Source organism: Taudactylus pleione, unplaced genomic scaffold, assembly GCF_031769625.1.
Source record: "Taudactylus pleione unplaced genomic scaffold, aTauple2 ptg000925l, whole genome shotgun sequence".
In the NCBI taxonomy this organism is placed as follows: domain Eukaryota; kingdom Metazoa; phylum Chordata; class Amphibia; order Anura; family Myobatrachidae; genus Taudactylus; species Taudactylus pleione.
The window spans coordinates 848,436-870,938 of record NW_028285326.1 but is presented as its reverse complement, the minus strand read 5'-3'; the positions used below and the strand labels follow the sequence as shown (position 1 = coordinate 870,938).

Here is a 22,503-nt window from a genome sequence, read left to right as displayed (position 1 = left end):
GACCAACCTGCGCTTTCCACTACCCCCTGGGACAGCGGACCGCAGCAGAGCGGTAGCGCTGCGGCGTCCCAGGGGTTAAATGCATGCCAGGGGAGCGCGCCTTCCCTGTCTCACAGCCGGCGCCTCCCCCGCTGCACACAGCCCTCTCTGCATGCTGCCGACTGGTCCTGTGGCAGCGCTCCTCCCCCAGGCCAGCCTCCTCTCTGCTCCTCGGCGGCCATCTTCTCCAGAACGCATGGTGAACGCTGCTGGAAGCGCTGGACGGAAGCATCGTGGTCTGGGTCCCCCCGCATACCTCTCCTCCGCTGTGGCTCAGGTCTGTGTATGCAGCGCTGTGTCCTACCAGGCCCTGTGTCTGTGTAGTTGAGTGATCAGCGCTGTTAGTGCAGGAATTGTTATTTCTCTGCATTGTATGTGACTGTGCTAGCGCTGCCTGTAACTTTTCTTCTCTAAACTGTCAGCTTTATTACTGTCCCTGTTCTTCTGCTAAAGCCCTTGCGGTGCGGTGCTGCAGGGTGGTCTCTCGCCTATTTAATACTTAATTGGTGAGAGAGGTCACATACGTGGTGCCATCATGTCTGAAAGTGATTTTCCCCTCCGGCTACAGTGTACCACGTGCAAAGTACCGTTAGCGGAGGGGGAGGGTAGCGCGGAGGGCCTTTGCCGGCAGTGTTTGTCCATGGCGCGGCCTATTACGGTTACAGCACCGGTACAGGAGCCGCCCTGGGCTTGTTTCGCTCAGGCGTTAACAGCTTTAGTGGGCCAGTTAGCTCCGCAGCCCGCGTTTACTCCGATGGGTTTGTCCCAGCAGTCTGTGGTGTCGTCACCCATGCAGGGGTTCCCACGACAATTGGTGGTACCCCACAGTCTCCCTATTTCCCCGCTCCCGGGTTCTCAGGAGCCAGCGTGGGTTAACTCCCTGACGAGTTCTGTACAGCACTTGTCGGATGTGTTGCAAGGGGAGTCTGTGATGCGGCCTCATAAAAGGCCGGTGGCGTCTCTGTCCGCTCCTTATGAGGATGACGAAGGGACGTCTGATGATGGGGAGATTCTGGATCCTTACGATCAGGAACCTCTCCATACTAAGGACGCTGATGCTAAGTCCAAAGTATATATTCCTGGACTTATTCGGGCAGTCCGCACAGCCTTGGTGATTGAGGACGAAGTTCCCCCAGCGGCTAAATCTAAGTATGCCTTTTTCAAAGATGTGAAGGGCGATGCCACAGTCTTTCCTCTTTCGGGTCAGTTGGTGGACCATTTAGAGGAGGCGTGGAAACAACCTGGCAAAAGATACCAGCCGCAGAGACGCCTGGCGGTGGCTTATCCGTTCGCGGATAATTATTTTGCTAAGTGGGAATCCCCTCCACAGGTGAATTCTCACGTGACCCGTCTTGTCCGTAGTGCCACATTGCCGATGCCATCCATGTCCTCCCTTAAGGATGCTACGGACCGCAAGGTAAAAATCTGCCTGGTCCGCTTATTCCCTTGCAGGGGGGGCAGCACGGCCGGCTATGGCCATTTGCTGGGTTGCCAGAGCGATGGAGCGCTGGGCGGATTCATTAGAGGCTTCTTTTGAATCCGACTGTCTGGCCGAACATGCGGAATTGATTGGCAATCTCCGTGATTCGGCCACCTACATCAACGAGGCGGCTCTAGACATTAGTACTCTGGTGTCTAGAATTTCTTCAGCAGCGGTAGCTGCTCGTCGCACCTTGTGGCTGCGATCCTGGAAGGCGGACGCAGATTCCAAGAAAGGTCTGGAAGCGTTGCCGTTTACCGGAGAAGTTCTCTTCGGTCCGGATCTGGATAAGATTGTGGCCACGCTGGCGGCAGCCAAATCTGCTTGTCTCCCGTCGGCCGCTGCTCCTTCTGGTTCGGGACCATCGTCCTTTCGGTCATCTAGGGCCCAGGGCAGGCCCAAACCACAGTCGTTTCCTCGACAGGCTGGCCCTAAGAAATCGGTCAAGCCCCGGAAGCAGGCATGGAGTACCAGACGTCCGGCCCCCAAGCCAGATGACAAGCCTGCGGCCTGACAGTCCGGGCCTCCCTTTGGGGGATCCCAGGGTGGGAGGCCGCCTGCTACAGTTCGCCCAGTGTTGGTCGACCACTACGACAGACACTTGGGTTCTGGAGGTGGTTTCCCACGGATACACCCTCTCCTTCCGGCACAGACCCCCGGCTCGCTTCTTCACCACGGGTCTCCCATCAGACCGGAACAAGGCTACGGAGCTGCGGAAGGTATTGCACACTATGCTCCAGGCTGGAGTTATAGTGGCTGTTCCATTCTCCCAGAGGGGCCAGGGTTTCTATTCAAATCTATTTTTGGTACAGAAACCCAATGGGTCATATCGTCCGATTCTCAACCTCAAAGCACTCAACAAGTCTTTGCGGGTCCCGAAGTTTCGGATGGAGACCCTACGGTCCATCATTCTGGCGCTGGAACCTGGGGACTACATGGTGTCATTGGACATACAGGACGCTTACCTGCATGTCCCTATTCTTTTGCGCCATCAACAGTTCCTCAGGTTTGCAATCCGCAGCGACCACTTCCAGTTTCGGGCGTTACCTTTTGGCCTGGCAACAGCACCACGTGTTTTCACCAAGGTCATGGCGGCTTCTCTGCGGCTGCAGGGAGTCCGCATGTTGCCGTATTTGGACGACCTGTTATTGGTGGCAGGATCTCCAGAGCTCCTGTTACGCCACTTGGACCTGACCATTGCACTGCTGCAACGGCACGGCTGGCTAATCAACTGGCAGAAGTCCACTCTAATCCCGTCTCGGAGGATTCTGCATCTTGGAGCCTTATTGGACTCGGGACAGCAAAGGATCTTCGTGACGGAGGACAAGATCTCTGCTTTACAGTCAAGGGTGCGCAGTTGCCTGCACAGCCGCCGGGTGTCCTTACACTCGGCGATGAGGTTACTGGGCTCCATGGTGTCGGTGTTCGACATGGTGGAATACGCCCAGTTTCACTCCAGACCTCTGCAGCACCTGATCCTGTCCAAGTGGAACGGGCTGCCTCAGTCTCTGAAGTCCCAGACGATTGTGCTCACCCAGGAGGTTCGCCTGTCCCTTGCGTGGTGGTTACAGACGACCCACCTCAACAAGGGACGTCCGTTCTGGGTTCCAAATTGGGTCCTGTTGACAACGGACGCCAGTCTTCGGGGCTGGGGAGCAGTTTCGGGTCCACACTTGTTCCAGGGCAGGTGGACGCCGACAGAAGCGGAGCTTCCAATAAATATCTTGGAACTCCGTGCGGTCTTCAATGCTCTCCAGCAGGCACAGCGGTTTCTCCAGGGTCACCCGGTGCAGGTCCAGTCGGACAACGCTACCACCGTGGCCTACATAAACAGGCAAGGAGGAACTCGCAGTCGGGCGGCTCTCGTAGAGGTCTCTCGGATCCTGGTTTGGGCGGAGCGCAATCTTCCGGCCATATCAGCGGTCTTCATCCCGGGAGTGCTAAATTGGGAGGCGGACTTTCTAAGTCGCCAGGACGTTCATCCGGGGGAATGGTCCCTGCACCCGGACGTTTTTCAACTACTGGTGGACAGGTGGGGTCTTCCAGAAATCGACCTCATGGCGTCCCGGCACAACAACAAGTTGCCGGTGTACGGGTCTCGCACAAGAGACGAAGGGGCGTCTCTGGTGGATGCTCTGTCCGTCCGGTGGACGTTTCGGTTCGCATACCTGTTCCCTCCGGTCTCCCTTCTTCCACGGGTAATCTGGAAATTCAAACAGGAAGGAGGGACGCTCCTGTTGATAGCTCCCGCGTGGCCCAGACGGCACTGGTTCTCAGACCTTCAGGGTCTGTCCGTGGACAGTCCTCTGCGGTTGCCGCTACGACCGGACCTTCTGTCTCAGGGTCCTTGCCTTCACCCGGACCTGACTCGGCTGTCTTTGACGGCGTGGCTGTTGAGACGGCCATGCTGAGGTCCCGGGGGTTTTCCAGCTCTGTGGTGCGTACCATGTTACGAGCTCGGAAACCGTCTTCCGCGAGGATATACCATCGCGTGTGGCATACGTTCTTCCAGTGGTGTCGACCGAGAGGTTATGCACCGCGGGAGTTTCGTCTGTCTCGGATTCTCGCCTTCCTGCAAGCGGGACTAGATCATGGGCTTCGCCTTGCTTCTTTGAAGGTACAGGTTTCGGCCCTATCTGTCTGGTTTCACCGTAGGATTGCTACAATCCCGGATGTGCGCACCTTTATGCAGGGTGTTCTCCGCATTCAGCCGCCCTTTGTTCCACCTGTGGCGCCTTGGGATTTGGCTGTGGTCCTGAGGGCTCTCCAAGGACCACCGTTTGAACCACTGGGCTCAGTGGATCTTAAATGGCTAACAGCTAAGACTGTTTTCCTTCTGGCCATTGCTTCGGCCAGACGTGTTTCTGAGTTAGGGGCTCTTTCTTGTAGACCCCCTTTCTTGGTTTTTTATGGGAACAGGGCAGTGCTCCGCACTCGGCCCGAGTTTCTTCCCAAAGTTGTTTCCCAGTTTCATGTTAACGAGGAAATAGTTGTTCCGGCCTTTAACTCACCGGGTCTTTCCGTGGGTGAGGCCTCTTTGGATGTTGTGCGGGCCTTAAGGACTTCTGTTGACCGCACTTCTTCGTTTAGGAAGTCGGACGCTTTGTTTGTCCTCTATGGCTTCCGTAAAAAGGGTTGGCCTGCTTCAAAGCAAACTTTGGCAGCCTGGATCCGTATGGCTATTTCTGAAGCTTATCTTCATGAAGGCCTACCGGTCCCTCCTTCTCTGAAGGCTCATTCCACTAGGTCTGTGGGTCCTTCGTGGGCAGCTCGACGTCGTGCCTCGGCAGTTCAGATCTGCAAGGCTGCTACGTGGTCCTCTGTCCATACCTTCGTGAGGTATTACAGGTTTGACACCTTCGCCTCTCAGGATGCTTCCTTCGGGCGGCGGATTCTCCTTTCTGCACAGGAGCGTCCCCACCCTTAAAGGATACTGCTTTGGGACATCCCTAAGGTATCCTGTGGATACCCTATGGACCCTGAAGTAGAATAAGAACTTACCCTTGTTATCTCTATTTCTACGAAGTCCATAGGGTTCCACAGGACTCCCGCCCTGTCACACGTGTGCTGCAGATGGGCTTTGCTCTGGTCACCGGTTTTCCGTCTCCCTCTGGTGAGAATGTGATTCTTGTATGTGTCCAGATCTTTTTTCTCTCTCTTCCTTCTCCTCCTCCGGCCTATGGCTTGATAACTAACTGAGGTGCCTTGGCTCGGGGGCGGGGTATAGGAGGGGGACCCTAGTGCATCCTGGGAGGCTGAAAAGCTTAACTCTATGGTGCCCAGCGACTGACGTCACACCTATACCCCCAAGGTATCCTGTGGAACCCTATGGACTTCGTAGAAATAGAGATAACAAGGGTAAGTTCTTACCATATCTCATATTATATATATATATCTCCCCCGCCCCTTGCTGTAATATCCCTGTAATCTGGGAGACCTATGATTCTGATGCTCTGTAGCTGATTACAGCCAAGTCGAATGCCGGCTTGAGTTTAGCCAGACAAAGAACCTGTGTACATCCTATCTGTCTCTGGTTACAGATATTATGGCACGCCTGTCTGTCTCTGGTTACAGATATTATGGCACGCCTGTCTGTCTCTGGTTACAGATATTATGGCACGCCTGTCTGTCTCTGGTTACAGATATTATGGCACGCCTGTCTGTCTCTGGTTACAGATATTATGGCACGCCTGTCTGTCTCTGGTTACAGATATTATGGCACGCCTGTCTGTCTCTGGTTACAGATATTATGGCACGCCTGTCTGTCTCTGGTTACAGATATTATGGCACGCCTGTCTGTCTCTGGTTACAGATATTATGGCACGCCTGTCTGTCTCTGGTTACAGATATTGTGGCACGCCTGTCTGTCTCTGGTTACAGATATTGTGGCACGCCTGTCTGTCTCTGGTTACAGATATTGTGGCACGCCTGTCTGTCTCTGGTTACAGATATTGTGGCACGCCTGTCTGTCTCTGGTTACAGATATTGTGGCACGCCTGTCTGTCTCTGGTTACAGATATTGTGGCACGCCTGTCTGTCTCTGGTTACAGATATTGTGGCACGCCTGTCTGTCTCTGGTTACAGATATTGTGGCACGCCTGTCTGTCTCTGGTTACAGATATTGTGGCACGCCTGTCTGTCTCTGGTTACAGATATTGTGGCACGCCTGTCTGTCTCTGGTTACAGATATTGTGGCACGCCTGTCTGTCTCTGGTTACAGATATTGTGGCACGCCTGTCTGTCTCTGGTTACAGATATTGTGGCACGCCTGTCTGTCTCTGGTTACAGATATTGTGGCACGCCTGTCTGTCTCTGGTTACAGATATTGTGGCACGCCTGTCTGTCTCTGGTTACAGATATTGTGGCACGCCTGTCTGTCTCTGGTTACAGATATTGTGGCACGCCTGTCTGTCTCTGGTTACAGATATTGTGGCACGCCTGTCTGTCTCTGGTTACAGATATTGTGGCACGCCTGTCTGTCTCTGGTTACAGATATTGTGGCACGCCTGTCTGTCTCTGGTTACAGATATTGTGGCACGCCTGTCTGTCTCTGGTTACAGATATTGTGGCACGCCTGTCTGTCTCTGGTTACAGATATCGTGGCACGCCTATCTAGGACACAATATAAAGCTGCATATTGTACAAGTCTGTTCTTATTTCAACTTCCTCAAAACTGTTCCTGGAAAAGGACATGTTCTGTCTGCAATGATGAGAATGGTTATTTCTAGTAATTATCAATGTTCTAATTCAAGCGAAGGCTAAAATATACGTTGCTTGTATAGATATTGGATGTCCTCCCCTGGCTCCCTCTGTGTTTAGGTCGGAGTCACTACCTTTGCATCACTAGCATTACGGTAGTGTCTAAATTCCCTTCGCAAAGAGGACGCTGATGTCATCGGCTACTGTCCGACGTCATTCCCTACCATCCATGTGGGCATAGAGGGGGAGTATAATCCTGTGGCGAGCCCACGAGGGGACAACCTTCTTCTTTAGGTGAGCTTAATGCGCATGGAACTGCACTTCCACCCTCCCTCACGTCACTTCCAGGTCCCTAGTGCAAAGGGGAAATGAACTCTACCCTAGTATTACCTTACGGAGCATACACACGGTACGGTCTGTCCCACCAACAACATGAAAAAGATCTCTGTGAGTCCTCCTGCCACATCTCTGAACATGGAAAGGTGACCATATCGTCCAGATTGGCCTGCATGTACGGCCGATCATAGACATCGTTATCGTTCATGCAGGAACGCGGATCGTTGGTCGTTCACTGAATAAACATGGCCAATGTGAACGATATATCGTTAAACAGTATCATTATCGTTTATATCGTACAGTGTGTATGCACCTTTAGAATTGACCCTGGCATTGGGTGCACATTCCTCAGTGCTGGACACCTACCAGAGGACTCCAGTAAAGTCAAAAATAATGTTGTACATCCTCCAATAGTAAATACCGCTATAATAATGCAGTATGTGGTGTTTTCACATCTGAAATGCTTTAGTTTGACAAGTAAAATGCTTTTTTATTTTAGCCCAGAATGCTGAATTTTGTGTTATAAAGCAGCCGTGGGTCTTACATGGGGTGCCTGAGTTTGGACAATGTGGAAAATACCCTCTGGGTCCTGCTTATCCCTAGTCTGGTGCATCTGGCAACGCAGCACGAGGAGAAAGCTATTGTATGAGACGGCTAATGATTGGCTGTACTTCATATCTGCCCAGTTATGTGTACCGTAATGGGGCGATGCCGATATCTGGCTTCCCCCAAAATCGCCTGCAAGGGATGTCTAGTTAGCCAAAAATAAATAACTTGTTATAAGGATCTGTCGGGGAGTCGCTAATCCAAAGAGCAACACATTTACATGACATGGTTTTATTTATAGCGCTAAATATAATCTCAGCAGGACTCTTGGCTAAATAAGTAGCAGTGTCTATGTAATATTACACTTCCAATGATCTAGTCTATGTAATGTTACGCTTACAATGATCTGGTCTATGTAATATTACACTTCCAATGATCTAGTCTATGTAATGTTACACTTACAATGATCTAGTCTATGGAATGTTACACTTACAATGATCTAGTCTATGGAATGTTACACTTACAATGATCTAGTCTATGTAATATTACACTTACAATGATCTAGTCTATGTAATTACGCTTACAATGATCTGGTCTATGTAATATTACACTTACAATGATCTAGTCTATGTAATGTTACACTTACAATGATCTAGTCTATGTAATGTTACACTTAGAATAGATCATTGTATGTAATATTACACCTACAATGATCTAGTCTATGTAATGTTACACTTACAATGATCTAGTCTATGTAATGTTACACTTAGAATAGATCATTGTATGTAATATTACACTTACAATGATCTGGTCTATGTAATATTACACTTCCAATGATCTATTCTATGTAATGTTACACTTACAATGATCTAGTCTATGTAATATTACACTTACAATGATCTAGTCTATGTAATGTTACACTTACAATGATCTAGTCTATGGAATGTTACACTTACAATGATCTAGTCTATGGAATGTTACACTTACAATGATCTAGTCTATGGAATGTTACACTTACAATGATCTAGTCTATGGAATGTTACACTTACAATGATCTAGTCTATGGAATGTTACACTTAGAATAGATCATTGTATGTAATATTACACTTACAATGATCTGGTCTATGTAATATTACACTTCCAATGATCTATTCTATGTAATGTTACACTTACAATGATCTAGTCTATGGAATGTTACACTTACAATGATCTAGTCTATGTAATGTTACACTTACAATGATCTAGTCTATGTAATATTACACTTACAATGATCTAGTCTATGGAATGTTACACTTACAATGATCTAGTCTATGGAATGTTACACTTACAATGATCTAGTCTATGGAATGTTACACTTACAATGATCTAGTCTATGGAATGTTACACTTAGAATAGATCATTGTATGTAATATTACACTTACAATGATCTAGTCTATGTAATATTACACTTACAATGATCTAGTCTATGTAATGTTACACTTACAATGATCTAGTCTATGTAATGTTACACTTACAATGATCTAGTCTATGGAATGTTACACTTACAATGATCTAGTCTATGTAATATTACACTTACAATGATCTAGTCTATGTAATGTTACACTTACAATGATCTAGTCTATGTAATATTACACTTACAATGATCTAGTCTATGGAATGTTACACTTACAATGATCTAGTCTATGGAATGTTACACTTACAATGATCTAGTCTATGGAATGTTACACTTACAATGATCTAGTCTATGGAATGTTACACTTACAATGATCTAGTCTATGGAATGTTACACTTACAATGATCTAGTCTATGGAATGTTACACTTACAATGATCTAGTCTATGGAATGTTACACTTACAATGATCTAGTCTATGGAATGTTACACTTACAATGATTTTACCATCCAGCTTTTACCTCAAGGCTATAGTTTCCTAGAAATGATTCCAACAGGACTTATAAATGTTTCCATTGTACTTCACTGTGTAACCGCTCAGTCACCTGTGATGTGTAACGTGTTCCTCGAGTCATGTGATGTGTGATCATGTGCTTGTTACTGACTGGTATCATTATACATGGTAAGAGATGGACACCAGGCGCTGGTGTCCTTTATCCTGAGCTAATATTGGTATTCCTAGCATTTACCACAAGGAGCAAATGCTTTCTTCCCATGTTTATTTGTTTATCCCACGTATGTCTCCTGACAGTTCCCTATGGACAGCCCAGCCCAGCACCCATGGTGGTCACGTGACCACCGACCTCCAGTTGGGGCAATACTTGGACAGCGCCCTGAGCAGCGGCCCCAGGAACGTCCTGCTTTTCCTTCAGGAGAAGGTAGTCCTCTGTTCTGTCCCCTGTCTGCTTGTTTTACATTTGCTTGTTGACTAGTTTGTACAATCGTATTATAGCATTTAACAAAACGCCAAAAATGTGGAATCTTGGCTAATTATTTACCTCCATTTATGTATTCTTTAGAGATGTATACATATTACTGTAACTGACAGCCTGAAATGGTCATACGCTCTATCAGTGTTAAGCTGGCCACACACCTAAAGATTTTCTGTCCAACCATCCAACTAGGTGATTGGTTGGAATGAGAATCTGGTAACGTATGGGAGTAACTGATGATCAGCAATTTGCTCCTAAATGCCAGAAAACAGATGAAAATGGCATCAGAGAAGTTTGAACAAATTGTTTAGATCAGGTTTTGACAAATTGTTCAAAAACTTAGGAGCCAGACCCCCCCCCCCTTCCCCCTGGGAAGCATTACTGAGCACCTACGCCCCTGACAAGCAACCCCCATGGCCACACCACTAACTGGGTGCCCCAGTAGTAATCCCCCCACCCCCCCCCTCTGCAGTGCCCCCAGTAGTAATCCCCCCCCCCTCTGCAGTGCCCCCAGTAGTAGTGCCCCCAGTAGTAATCCCCCCCCCCCTCTGCAGTGCCCCCAGTAGTAATCACCCCCCCCTCTCTGCAGTGCCCCCAGTAGTAATCCCCCCCTCTCTGCAGTGCCCCCAGCAGTAATCCCCCCCTCTGCAGTGTCCCTACAGTAGCGCCCACCCCCACCTATGCAGTGCCCCTTAAAAAAAAAAAAGCGACTTACCTGATCCCCGCTCCTACCGACAACCGCCGCTGTCCGCTCCTCCTGGCCGCTCTGCACTATGGGAGAGACGTCATGACGTGACGTCTCTCCCAACCTGCTGCGGGGTGAGCCGGAAGGTGAGCTCATGAGTGACCTCCAGCCGGCTTTCTCCGTGAACGACACAGCAGCCAATGTGAGTGATGACAGACTCTCATCGGCTGCTATAACAAACATACAGCCGCCACTGACGGCTGTATGTCTGTTACTCTGTAGTGTGGAACGCGCTCGCGGTCTGCACTACAGGGCCCGGGGGTTGCTGAAAACCTGGTCGCCATAGTGACCTGGCCCCCGGGTTTTGTCGAGCCCTGGTTTAGATCAAACACTTAACAAACAACTTTTTCTTTGACCATTTTCCGGCGTTTGGGAGCAAATTGCTGATCATCAGTTACTCCCATACGTTACCAGATTCTCATTCCAACCAATCGGCTAGTTGGATGGTTGGACAGAAAATCTTTAGGTGTGTACCCAGCCTAAGGCTTGTTCGCTGCTGTCCATTCCTCATTAAAGTGGGTCCATTATCTTCATAGAATGGACAATGCAGGAACCAGTGATCTCCCATTTATCTCAGCCTGGCACTTACATCAGGTGCATATGGGAGGGAGCAGTGTGCTGAGGGGCAGATCTGGGTGACCTTCCTCACAGGACCGCGCAGGCGCACTGGTGTCCCATGGGTCTAGTATCAGTACAAGAAGGAGACTTCAGTATCAGGAATGAGCTAGTCATAGAGCGGGGACATCCTTATCCGTATCTAGGGAATGGGACCTATTATTGCACTCTAGCACAGAGTTTTATCATTGGGTGCACTCCACAATTATAGTTTATACAGTTTCACACACACAATTGAGAAATGTAATAAACAGCCTGAAGCCACCGCACAGTTCTGATTACTGAGGCTAGGTGAGCAGTATTGTCTAGGTGAAAAAGGTTTAATGAATCGGCTGGCAGTAAAGCAGTCCAAGCTTGGATGGGATGTTGCGCAGTGTCTTAAGGCTTTCTACCGCTTTCCAAATCGATGTGCACTCTTTGTTAGTTACGCAGCTTCTGAGAGTGCGGCGGAGGATTGATGTGCGCTCTTTGTTAGTTACACAGCTTCTGAGAGTGCAGCGGAGAATCGATGTGCGCTCTTTGTTAGTTACACAGCTTCTGAGAGTGCAGCGGAGAATCGATGTGCGCTCTTTGTTAGTTACACAGCTTCTGAGAGTGCAGCGGAGGATCGATGTGCGCTCTTTGTTAGTTACGCAGCCTCTGAGAGTGCGGCGGAGGATCGATGTGCGCTCTTTGTTAGTTACACAGCCTCTGAGAGTGCGGCGGAGGATCGATGTGCGCTCTGTTAGTTACACAGCCTCTGAGAGTGCGGCGGAGGATCGATGTGCGCTCTTTGTTAGTTACACAGCCTCTGAGAGTGCAGCGGAGGATCGATGTGCGCTCTGTTAGTTACACAGCCTCTGAGAGTGCGGCGGAGGATCGATGTGCGCTCTTTGTTAGTTACACAGCCTCTGAGAGTGCAGCGGAGGATCGATGTGCGCTCTTTGTTAGTTGCACAGCTTCTGAGAGTGTAGCGGAGGATCGATGTGTGCTCTTTTTTAGTTACACAGCCTCTGAGAGTGCGGCGGAGGGGTCTCCAGGTGGTTTGGGCAGCCTCAAGTTACACTGGTTCATAATTGTTGCCTTTTGAATGTACGACTGCGAATATGCTGAACACCTCTTACAGGAGCATGGTAAATTGGTTTATTACACAGAATTATGTATAATTGATATCTGTTCATCTAAAGCAATGGTTGATTGCCTGTTGGTGTAATCGGCATGTGTGCTAGACCTTCCCACAACACGCTGTTGAATCTTATACTTTGTCTGATGACCCCTCTGTTCTTGTCACATATTTGCATTGTTCTAACAGCTGAGCGTGGAAGATTTTACAGCATTTGGAGGAGTTTATGGAAATAAACAGGACAGCGCGTTCCCAAATCTGGAGGTTAGTAATGACTGCTCTCGTGGATTGTCCCCTGCCCTGTGCATTATATCTTGGTTTATAATGGCAAATAACTACTCACTTCCACATTATTAACGGTTACTATAGCGCATAACATATTCTGTTGCACTTTAAAATTGGGAACAAAACATTGGATAACTCTGGCCCAGATACTGCGAATTAGGCATTAAATACCTCACTGTGGTCCATGGTTTCAGATATATATATATATATATATATATATACATATACATACATATACACACATATATATATATGTCAATGTGAGCGTGAAGTGCCTGACATGGCTGCTCCCAGGACTTTTCTGGCTGTGATGATGTCCGGCTGCACAAGATCTTCCAGAGCCATTTAATTCGCTAAGTGCTGGGAATTATTATATTGTTAATTAGTGCACAGTTGGGGTCAAGACTCGTTTTACATGCGATATGGACATTTATACATATATACATTGCTTTGGCCATCTACATGCCCAATATAATACTCCTGTGCCAGATAATGGGTTGTGTTCAATTAGCGACCTTTGGCAAAAATGTCCGGTTTTTGCCCCCCCCCCAAAAAAAAAAACACTTGGAGAAAAGATTTCTCCATCCCAGACAGGAGAAAAAAAATGCAGAATCTCTATTTTTGAAAAAAAATAACAAAAACAGTTGAAAATGGCTTTAACATATTGGGTCTGTTTTTTCGGGGGACGGTATGGATGTGTCAAGTGTTTTAAACATCGGTCGCAGGAGGTATATTTTTAAACTTTTTTTTCTTTATAAAATTGCATTCTTACGACACGAAATATACTTGCACCCATTTTAACGTACCCCCAATTTATGTGGAACAGTAATTTTCTGGGAAAAAAAGCTTTCTGTGTTTTTTTTTTTTTTTTTTTTTTTCATCCAAAATTTGCATGGTCGTTTTTTGCCAAAGTAAGCAACTTACAAATGTTTTTGGCGGGGTAATTTATCATTGGGGGGGTGTTTAATGGGTTCTGAAAGAAATCCCCACATTCTTAGCAAAAAATAGGGATTTTGCATTTTTTTGTTTTATTATTTTTTTTATTTTTTTTTACTCCTGGTCTGGGATGGAGAGAACTTTTCTCCAGGTTTTATTTCGCCTGTTTGGCGAAAATGTCAACGTGTTTGGCCAACGGCGCAAAAAACATTCGTATTCGCCGCTAATTGAATACGGCCCAATGTCTGTCGCATTCTGTGTGTTAGCCCTCTGAAAAGTGTGTTCATCTGGTTGAATTTGCATAAACCACACCCACACCATTTATCGTGCTCATATGGTTCCGGCACTGACACTTTCTCCAGCCTTCTCTATAGGCAGAGGAAAATCCGTCTTGGAGGTTTCCAGCCCTTTGACTATCCCATTAGATGTCTTGGGGACAGAATGTTTAATGTTCTACTGAATTATAAAATGTTATGGCAAGAATATGAGAGTCCCAACATAATGGTGGAAATATAGTACAATAACTGCTATGAACATCATGGAATACATTGATCTATTCTGATTACAGAGCATTATGGAGTCTTCGCCCTCTTCCTTGGTGTTGCCTGCAGTAGACTGGTACGCTGCCAACATCCTGCCCACTTACTTGAAGGAGAAACTGGGTGTGAGCCCCCTCCACGTGGATCAGTCCACACTGTTAGAGCTGAGGCTAAATGAGACCATCCCATCACTGCTGGTTGTGAGGCTGCCCTACGCCAACAGGTGACTAAATTCACTCTTCATACCCCGTGCTGGTCACGTTACTCTTCAGTGTTACATCTATACACTACATTTAACTATATATATATAATTCCACCAAGCGCTGCACTCAACGGTCTTAGAAATAAAAACTTCCTTCAGTTTTTATTTCTAAGCCCGTTGAGTGCAGCGCTTGGTGGACTATATTATTATTTGCAGCTGGCACCGCGGCAGTTGATTTCTAAGGGAAGGAGTGTGCCGAACCTGGTCGGTGAATATAAATAAATAAATATATATATTTATTTTTCTGGTGCCAGCATATTTTATATAGAATGTAAAACGTTTTTTATTCAAATGTATATTTGTGAATAATTAGTGTTTGAGCTGAAGTTGATCTTAGGGTCATGACACATCGTGTGGGACAATTTTGATGATGGTCCCCACCAAATTTTAGTGCACAATAGTATCAGAACTATGGCCCCCCCAAAGTGGGGGTGGGTGTTTAGTGTGAACTAAAATTTTCCCAATAGTTAGTCTGACATACACGGGGCCAGATTAGTAGGGTGTGACAGGGGCCACCACACAGGGTTGGTGTGACCCTGCCGAGAATAGGTGTCCATTGTCACCGGTTTCTGGATGAAGACTCAGCTGCCGCGGCTCTGTATTCTCCTGCATGGACATTCGGCGCTGCCGCATACAGCGCAGACCGTCTCCAGAGTACCCTCGTCATATGACTCAAGTCTGTGATGCCAATGAGGGGACTAGGGAGCAGCTCTGCCCGAATCATGTCCTGAGTAATCAGAATGGTGATGGAGGCAGCAGGGCTCCGGGTGGCTTGGCGGGGTTTGGTAGTCTCCATGTGGCTTGGGGATGGGGGGGGGGTTGGTAGTGTCCGTGTGGTTTGGAAGAAGAGGGGGGTCTTGGCTCTATGGGGGTTTGGTAGGATCTGTGTGGCTTGAAGGGGGTCTCCGCATTTTAGCTGCCCTTGGGCCCCTACGAGCCTTATTCCGGCCACGAAATGACCCATATTATATAGTGTTTGTAGTAGCGCTGCTTTCTTTTTCGGTTTATTGGTATCTACTAGGGTTGGCAGAGCAGCAGATTTACAAACGTCTTCGCTTTGCGCTCAGGGTCATTTTCATTGTCCGCATCTGTGCATTGATGGGGATGAGCGCTGGCTGCTATTTAGCTGGTAGTATTAGTAGAAGAGGTAACTGGGCCCAAGTGTTTTCATTAGATAAGAGATATAAAAGAGCACCGTGCTTTAATGTGTCCATGATGATTCACCTAATTATTGTGTATAAGGTTAATTATTAGTGTTTCACTTTTTTTTTTTTTTTTTTTTTTAGTGCTGGCTTAATGGCTGCTAAAGATCTGCTGCGAGCGAATGGTACGTGCGTAACGCATATTGCTGTATATTGTATTGCTGTAGGTTTTATGCGCCCCATATTGATAACTGCCACTTACATGTTACATGTTACAATATAGTGATGTAAAGGACTCTGGGAAAAGTAGATGAGTGCGGAGAAGCAGCAGTATGTCCTATAGCAGCTGCAATAGGGAATAAAATACTGAGATAGCTTCTAGAAGATAGATATAGACAGATCTCTGTGTATATATACATATGCTATCATGGCATTACCATTCGGTCACTAGTTACACCACATCCTGAATATGAGACACAGATTTGGGCACTATACTGTAAGAAGGAGCTAGAGGAACACACAGGATCAGACGGGCTCCCTCCTGAAGAAAGAGAACGGAAAAATCCTACAGAGCTACTATAAAACCTCTGTTTCCTTTATGGGGGGGACAGGTGTATTAGAGAGATACCTTAGGTCACTACAATGATGTATCTAATTATATCCTGGCATCATAACAGGTACAGAGATCAATGGGTCACCAGTAAGATTTAGAAGAGGCTGAGGCAGTATTATTTACTGTACCCTGATAATGATGAGAGGTTTCTTTATGTGAGTGATGTGAGATTCCCCATCAGGAGTTAGAAATGGGTCTATTCCTTTATTACAAGGAATGATGCCGATAGCTGTAATAAAGGATGTTATAGGGAATATAGCCACTCCTTTTGCTTTCTTCTAGATTAACATAACACACATTTATGAGACTGTATTTAATGGGTTATTTCTCACATTGGTATAATCACCAGGAGCCTCTACGACATTGCAGATGAGCTCGCGGCATTGTCGGTGAATAACTTCCGTCTCTCTTTGCAGATGAAGTAATTGGACAGGTACTGAGCACACTGAAGGCAGAGGGGGTCCCGTACACCGCTCTTCTCACCGCCCTGAGACCCTCACGGGTATGTTGAATTACATCCTTAAACCAAAAGCCGAGCTCGACCATACTCTGTGGTGGTGATAAATGTCGGCCCACTTTTCCAATGAACTGTTTCTTAAGGAGGTGTGACGGCTCAGAGCGATCTATGGTACCAGGTGTCCCGCCCACCCCCCCTCCAAACAGTGCAATGAACGGTCACCAGGGCTGGCTTAGCCGGGGGGGCCTGCAGAGGAACAGTTAGGCCGGGTACAATCTGTGCGATCCATTCAACGATCTATCGTTCTGACGCGGATTGCATACTGTGTATGCAGGGCCTCAACTAGGGGGGACTAGAGGTGCACCGGGTGCCGGAATGCAGGGGGTGAAATAGGGATGACTCACGGTGGCTTGGGGGCTGGAGTCAGAAAACGGACATCCAAAAATGGCTGCCACCAAGGAGGAGACAGATGCTAGAGGTCCTTACTGGACCTCTAGTGTCTGTTAGGCCAGCGCAAGTGCCGGAGAAGATGCTGAAAGCTGCATCTTCTCCCATGAATCCCCCTGGCAACGAGCATGAATCCCCCTGGCAACGAGCATGAATCCCCCTGGCAACGAGCATGTAATTAGAAGCCTTACTGTGGGGCATAAAATGGTGTTGGGTAAATATGTAAGTGGCACTTTGGTAATAGGCATTACAGTGTGTGGCATAATGGGTAATGGGCATTATTGCAAGTCACTATACCAGGGACGTTTGACTAGTGCACTGCCTTATGGAGGAGCAAGGACAAAATCCAGGTATGGGAAGGGAGGGGCCGCAAAATCGCTGCCTTGCACCAGGTGACAGATATCCTAGTTTCGGCCCTGGTGTACGGACTGTCTGCGCTCTCCCAAAGTGGCATGCGATCTCTTCTGTCCGGCCTCGCCGCACGGCCATCCGGACAGCATCGCATGTGGCGCCATTGCATGTAAAGGATGACTGACCGAGGGATTGTTCATTACATGGCTCGATGTGTACCCGTGGTACAATATGTTGGGCAGGCATACTGTCTGGGTACACATCTGCAAGTGTGTACCCAGCATTTAGTATTTTATTTGCTTGTCTAGTATTCCCTAGTTCAGCTTATATTCTGTTCTTTTCTTTAGGTGAACAGAGAGTCTGACTTTGCTGTCGGTAGTCTCGGGCGTCAGCTATTAGCAACTCCAACGCCTGCACCTCCTCCCCGTTATCCTCCTGTCTATTTCAACGGAACACAGAACAGTCCTTGTATCCTCTTCTGGGCCTCAAACATCTCTCTCTTTATGGATCAGACCTTTGTGGACCTCACTAATAGAACATTCAACAGGACGGACACCGAATTCACAGCTGGGTCCAGTTGCACCTTGAATAATGCAGTGTGAGTTACGCCTCAGCTAGTAAAGCCGCCTTGTTGTGCGCGGTTACGCTGCGATGTCCATGTGGGGAGGGTTTTATACACTCCCGCTTATAGTAAGTGTCTCCTACACTCTGATTTCAACAAAATAAGCCCCAACATATATCTATAGTTATTGCTGTAGGAACAAGTGTTTCATTCTACACTAAGGTGTAATACAGGAGTCATTGGCTCCCTCATGCATTATATAGTAGGTGGTGCACAGTAAATGTAGACAATCATAAGGTCGACACCAGATAATGTCACTATGGTCCAAATGTTTAACACCCACGAGGTTGACAGATAAAACGTTAACACACAAAAATGTCGCCAATGAAAACTGTGGCTGACATGTTGAAATGCCGACCTTCTAAAAAGTTGTCAGGTCATAATGTTAGATTAATAAAGAATAGAGAGCAGTCATGTACAAAGAGTCCCACTGAGAGAAGAGACTGTGCAAACTGTGATCCTGCCATGTCGGTCACACTGGCGGAAGTGCCTAATTGTCATATTGTCCTATATATCATATCTGGTTCTGTATGATATCCCGTCATATCTAGTTATGTGTAACACTGATAGACGTCCTCTCACATATACAGTCATATTGTCCTATATATCATATCTGGTTCTGTATGATATCCCGTCATATATAGTTATGTGTAACACTGATAGACGTCCTCTCACATATACAGTCATATTGTCCTATATATCATATCTGGTTCTGTATGATATCCCGTCATATCTAGTTATGTGTAACACTGATAGACGTCCTCTCACATATACAGTCATATTGTCCTATATATCATATCTGGTTCTGTATGATATCCCGTCATATATAGTTATGTGTAACACTGATAGACGTCCTCTCACATATACAGTCATATTGTCCTATATATCATATCTGGTTCTGTATGATATCCTGTCATATCTAGTTATGTGTAACACTGATAGACGTCCTCTCACATATACAGTCATATTGTCCTATATATCATATCTGGTTCTGTATGATATCCTGTCATATCTAGTTATGTGTAACACTGATAGACGTCCTCTCACATATACAGTCATATTGTCCTATATATCATATCTGGTTCTGTATGATATCCCGTCATATATAGTTATGTGTAACACTGATAGACGTCCTCTCACATATACAGTCATATTGTCCTATATATCATATCTGGTTCTGTATGATATCCCGTCATATATAGTTATGTGTAACACTGATAGACGTCCTCTCACATATACAGTCATATTGTCCTATATATCATATCTGGTTCTGTATGATATCCTGTCATATCTAGTTATGTGTAACACTGATAGACGTCCTCTCACATATACAGTCATATTGTCCTATATATCATATCTGGTTCTGTATGATATCCTGTCATATCTAGTTATGTGTAACACTGATAGACGTCCTCTCACATATACAGTCATATTGTCCTATATATCATATCTGGTTCTGTATGATATCCTGTCATATCTAGTTATGTGTAACACTGATAGACGTCCTCTCACATATACAGTCATATTGTCCTATATATCATATCTGGTTCTGTATGATATCCTGTCATATCTAGTTATGTGTAACACTGATAGACGTCCTCTCACATATACAGTCATATTGTCCTATATATCATATCTGGTTCTGTATGATATCCTGTCATATCTAGTTATGTGTAACACTGATAGACGTCCTCTCACATATACAGTCATATTGTCCTATATATCATATCTGGTTCTGTATGATATCCTGTCATATCTAGTTATGTGTAACACTGATAGACGTCCTCTCACATATACAGTCATATTGTCCTATATATCATATCTGGTTCTGTATGATATCCTGTCATATCTAGTTATGTGTAACACTGATAGACGTCCTCTCACATATACAGTCATATTGTCCTATATATATTATTTCTCCTTCATCCACTAGGGGACACTGGAGCTTCATGACAGTGGGGTATAGACGGTGGGTTGAGTTGAGCCTGGCACTTTAAAAATCTACAAGTGTGACTGGCTCCTCCCCCTCTATGCCCCATCAACCCCAGTTTTTAGAATGTGCCCGAGTAGAGCCGGTGCACAGGGGCTGTCTCCAGCCCTTATATTAATTTTTATATGATTTGTAAAAGAATCAAGCAAGAGGACAGGCAGACTGTTAGCTGTGACAGTCTGCCTGCATCGTGGGAGCCGCCAGAGAGGGGACCACACGGCTACTGCAGCCTGTGTCCGGTCACCCTATGGAGGGGAGGCTGCTTTAGGCAGTTAGGAGTCATCAGACTCAGCGGGGCCCTCCACAGCTAACACTGGCTTGTGTCCGGGTCCCCGCTCCCCCCTCACTGCCCAGCGCTCTGGCCGCAGCAGCCCGGTGAGTAGCACACCTCTCCTGACTAGCAGGAGAATTGAAAATAACTGCTGGGTCTGAAAACAGCGCGCGGCTGTCAGTGCCACGCTGGTGTTGCGATAGAACACCGGCGCTGGCTGTCAGGTAGGCGCGCTCACAGCAGTCCTGCCTCTGCGTGCCGGTGCTTGTGTAAAAGGCACCGGCACGTTTATCACTGGCGGCGGTCGTGCCGCTGGCCCCCGCTGTCAGTGCGGGGACACATGAGAACGTCCCCACTGAATAAGTGTATGCCGCGCGCATACAAAGCGGCGGCCATTAGGAGGAGGAGCTTATAGGTCCCTCCTCCTCTTCCTCCTTCACTGCCTGGGCTAGTTTGGCGCGCTCTGAACGGGAGTGGTGCCTCAGAGAGAGGAGCTTCTACATTCCCTGAAGGCACTGAGCGGAGGGGGAGAGGAGAAATCTGACAGCTTCTACAGGGGGTCTGTAATTACAGAAGGTGGTTTTAACTACTTTCTGGTCCTATTGACTGCTCCTCCCTTATATGCCTGTCTGCCCCTGTTACTGAGTTGCATTATTCTTGAAATTCTGCTCCTCCTATACTGCTCTGCCTGCAATTTGAGTAGCATTATTATTGAAATTCTGCTCCTCCCTTATTGCTCTGTCTGCTCCCATACTTGAGTAGCATTATTATTGTAATTCTGCTTCTCCCTATACTTCTTCTGCATTCCTGAATTGTATGTGGTGCTTGTCTGTGAGTACATGATGACATCCAGGACAGAAAAAACTGCATCACAAAAGCTGTTTGCCTGCACGAAGTGCAGGAAGAAATTTACCCATGCTCGCTCCGAAGGGTCTTCCCTGTGCAAGACGTGTGAAGCAGACAGTTTGGCAGGGGTCATGGCGGACCTTTCTTCTGAATTAGCCGCTTCCCGTAGGGAACGGGAGTCTGCCAGAGATCTACCTGGCACATCTCACCCTTCTTTTCTAGCAGAACCAGCGTGGGCTCAGAATTTAGTCCGCTCTGTGAATAGCCTTGCTCAAGCGATGGGTTCTGCGTCTAAAGCTCCTGAAGCTACGGTAAGTCGCTCATCTAAGAGGGCTCTTCCGGCGGTTCTCCAGTCGGATGAGGATTCGGCAGCGGATCACTCGTCTCAGGAGGAAGGGGAGATGCTGGACGAATCAGACGTAGAGACTTACTTACAAGAACCTGAGGCATTGCAAGGTATTGACGCACTCATTCTAGCGGTAAGAGAAGTTCTTAAGATTTCTGGCCAGGAAGCTCCAGAATCGTTAGAAGACTCCTTATTTGCCAGGTCACAGAAGATGGCCGTCACATTCCCTGTTTCTCTCCAGTTGGACGAACAGATGACGGCAGCCTGGCAGAATCCGCACCGTAAATTCCAGATTCCTAAGCGTTTTTTCTCTCTTTACCCATTTCCTGCGGAAAATAGGAAGAGGTGGGAGACCCCGCCACCTGTGGATTCTTCGGTTTCTCGGTTGTCAAAGAAGACCACGTTACCTGTTCCAGGAGCTACTACATTGAAGGAAACCTCAGAGCGGAGATTAGAAACCACTTTGAAATCCATTTATACGGCCGCAGGTGCACTTCTCCGGCCGGCCTTGGTAGGATCTTGGGTCAACAAGGCTGTGGAAAAGTGGGCGGAACAATTGACTGAGGGTCTTAGATCCAGCACTCCGCGGGCAGATCTGATTACCTTGGCAGAACATATTCAGGAGTCTGCTGTATACTTAGGAGACGCCTCCAGAGATATCGGCCAGGTAGGCGCTAGGATTTCTGCTTCGGCGGTCTCTGCTCGCCGGGCACTTTGGCTTCGTGCCTGGCAAGCGGATGCGGAGTCAAAAAGAGCAGTGGAAGCTCTTCCTTTCACAGGCAATATTTTATTTGGTCCAGAGCTGGACAAATGGATCTCGCTGGCCACTGGAGGTAAGAGTACTTTTCTACCTTCATCAGCACCTCCTCCGCGTCGCTCGTTTAGGGGACCTTCCTTTCGTTCCTTTCGAGCATCTGCAAGATTTCAGGGACGATCGCGAGGTTCGTCTTCA

General features: G+C 47.2%; 1 protein-coding gene across 1 annotated transcript in view; it reads left to right on the top strand.

Annotated features, from left to right (window-relative positions):
- ATP6AP1 (ATPase H+ transporting accessory protein 1) overlaps nucleotides 1-22,503 on the top strand; it is a 104,596-nt gene that overhangs the window by 4,667 nt on the left and 77,426 nt on the right. Inside the window, exons 2-7 of the mRNA XM_088459664.1 lie at nucleotides 9,802-9,928; nucleotides 12,634-12,708; nucleotides 14,234-14,427; nucleotides 15,753-15,793; nucleotides 16,638-16,723; nucleotides 17,824-18,074. Of these exons, the coding sequence (XP_088315790.1) occupies nucleotides 9,802-9,928; nucleotides 12,634-12,708; nucleotides 14,234-14,427; nucleotides 15,753-15,793; nucleotides 16,638-16,723; nucleotides 17,824-18,074 (774 nt within the window). The remainder of the gene's footprint in view (nucleotides 1-9,801; nucleotides 9,929-12,633; nucleotides 12,709-14,233; nucleotides 14,428-15,752; nucleotides 15,794-16,637; nucleotides 16,724-17,823; nucleotides 18,075-22,503) is intronic.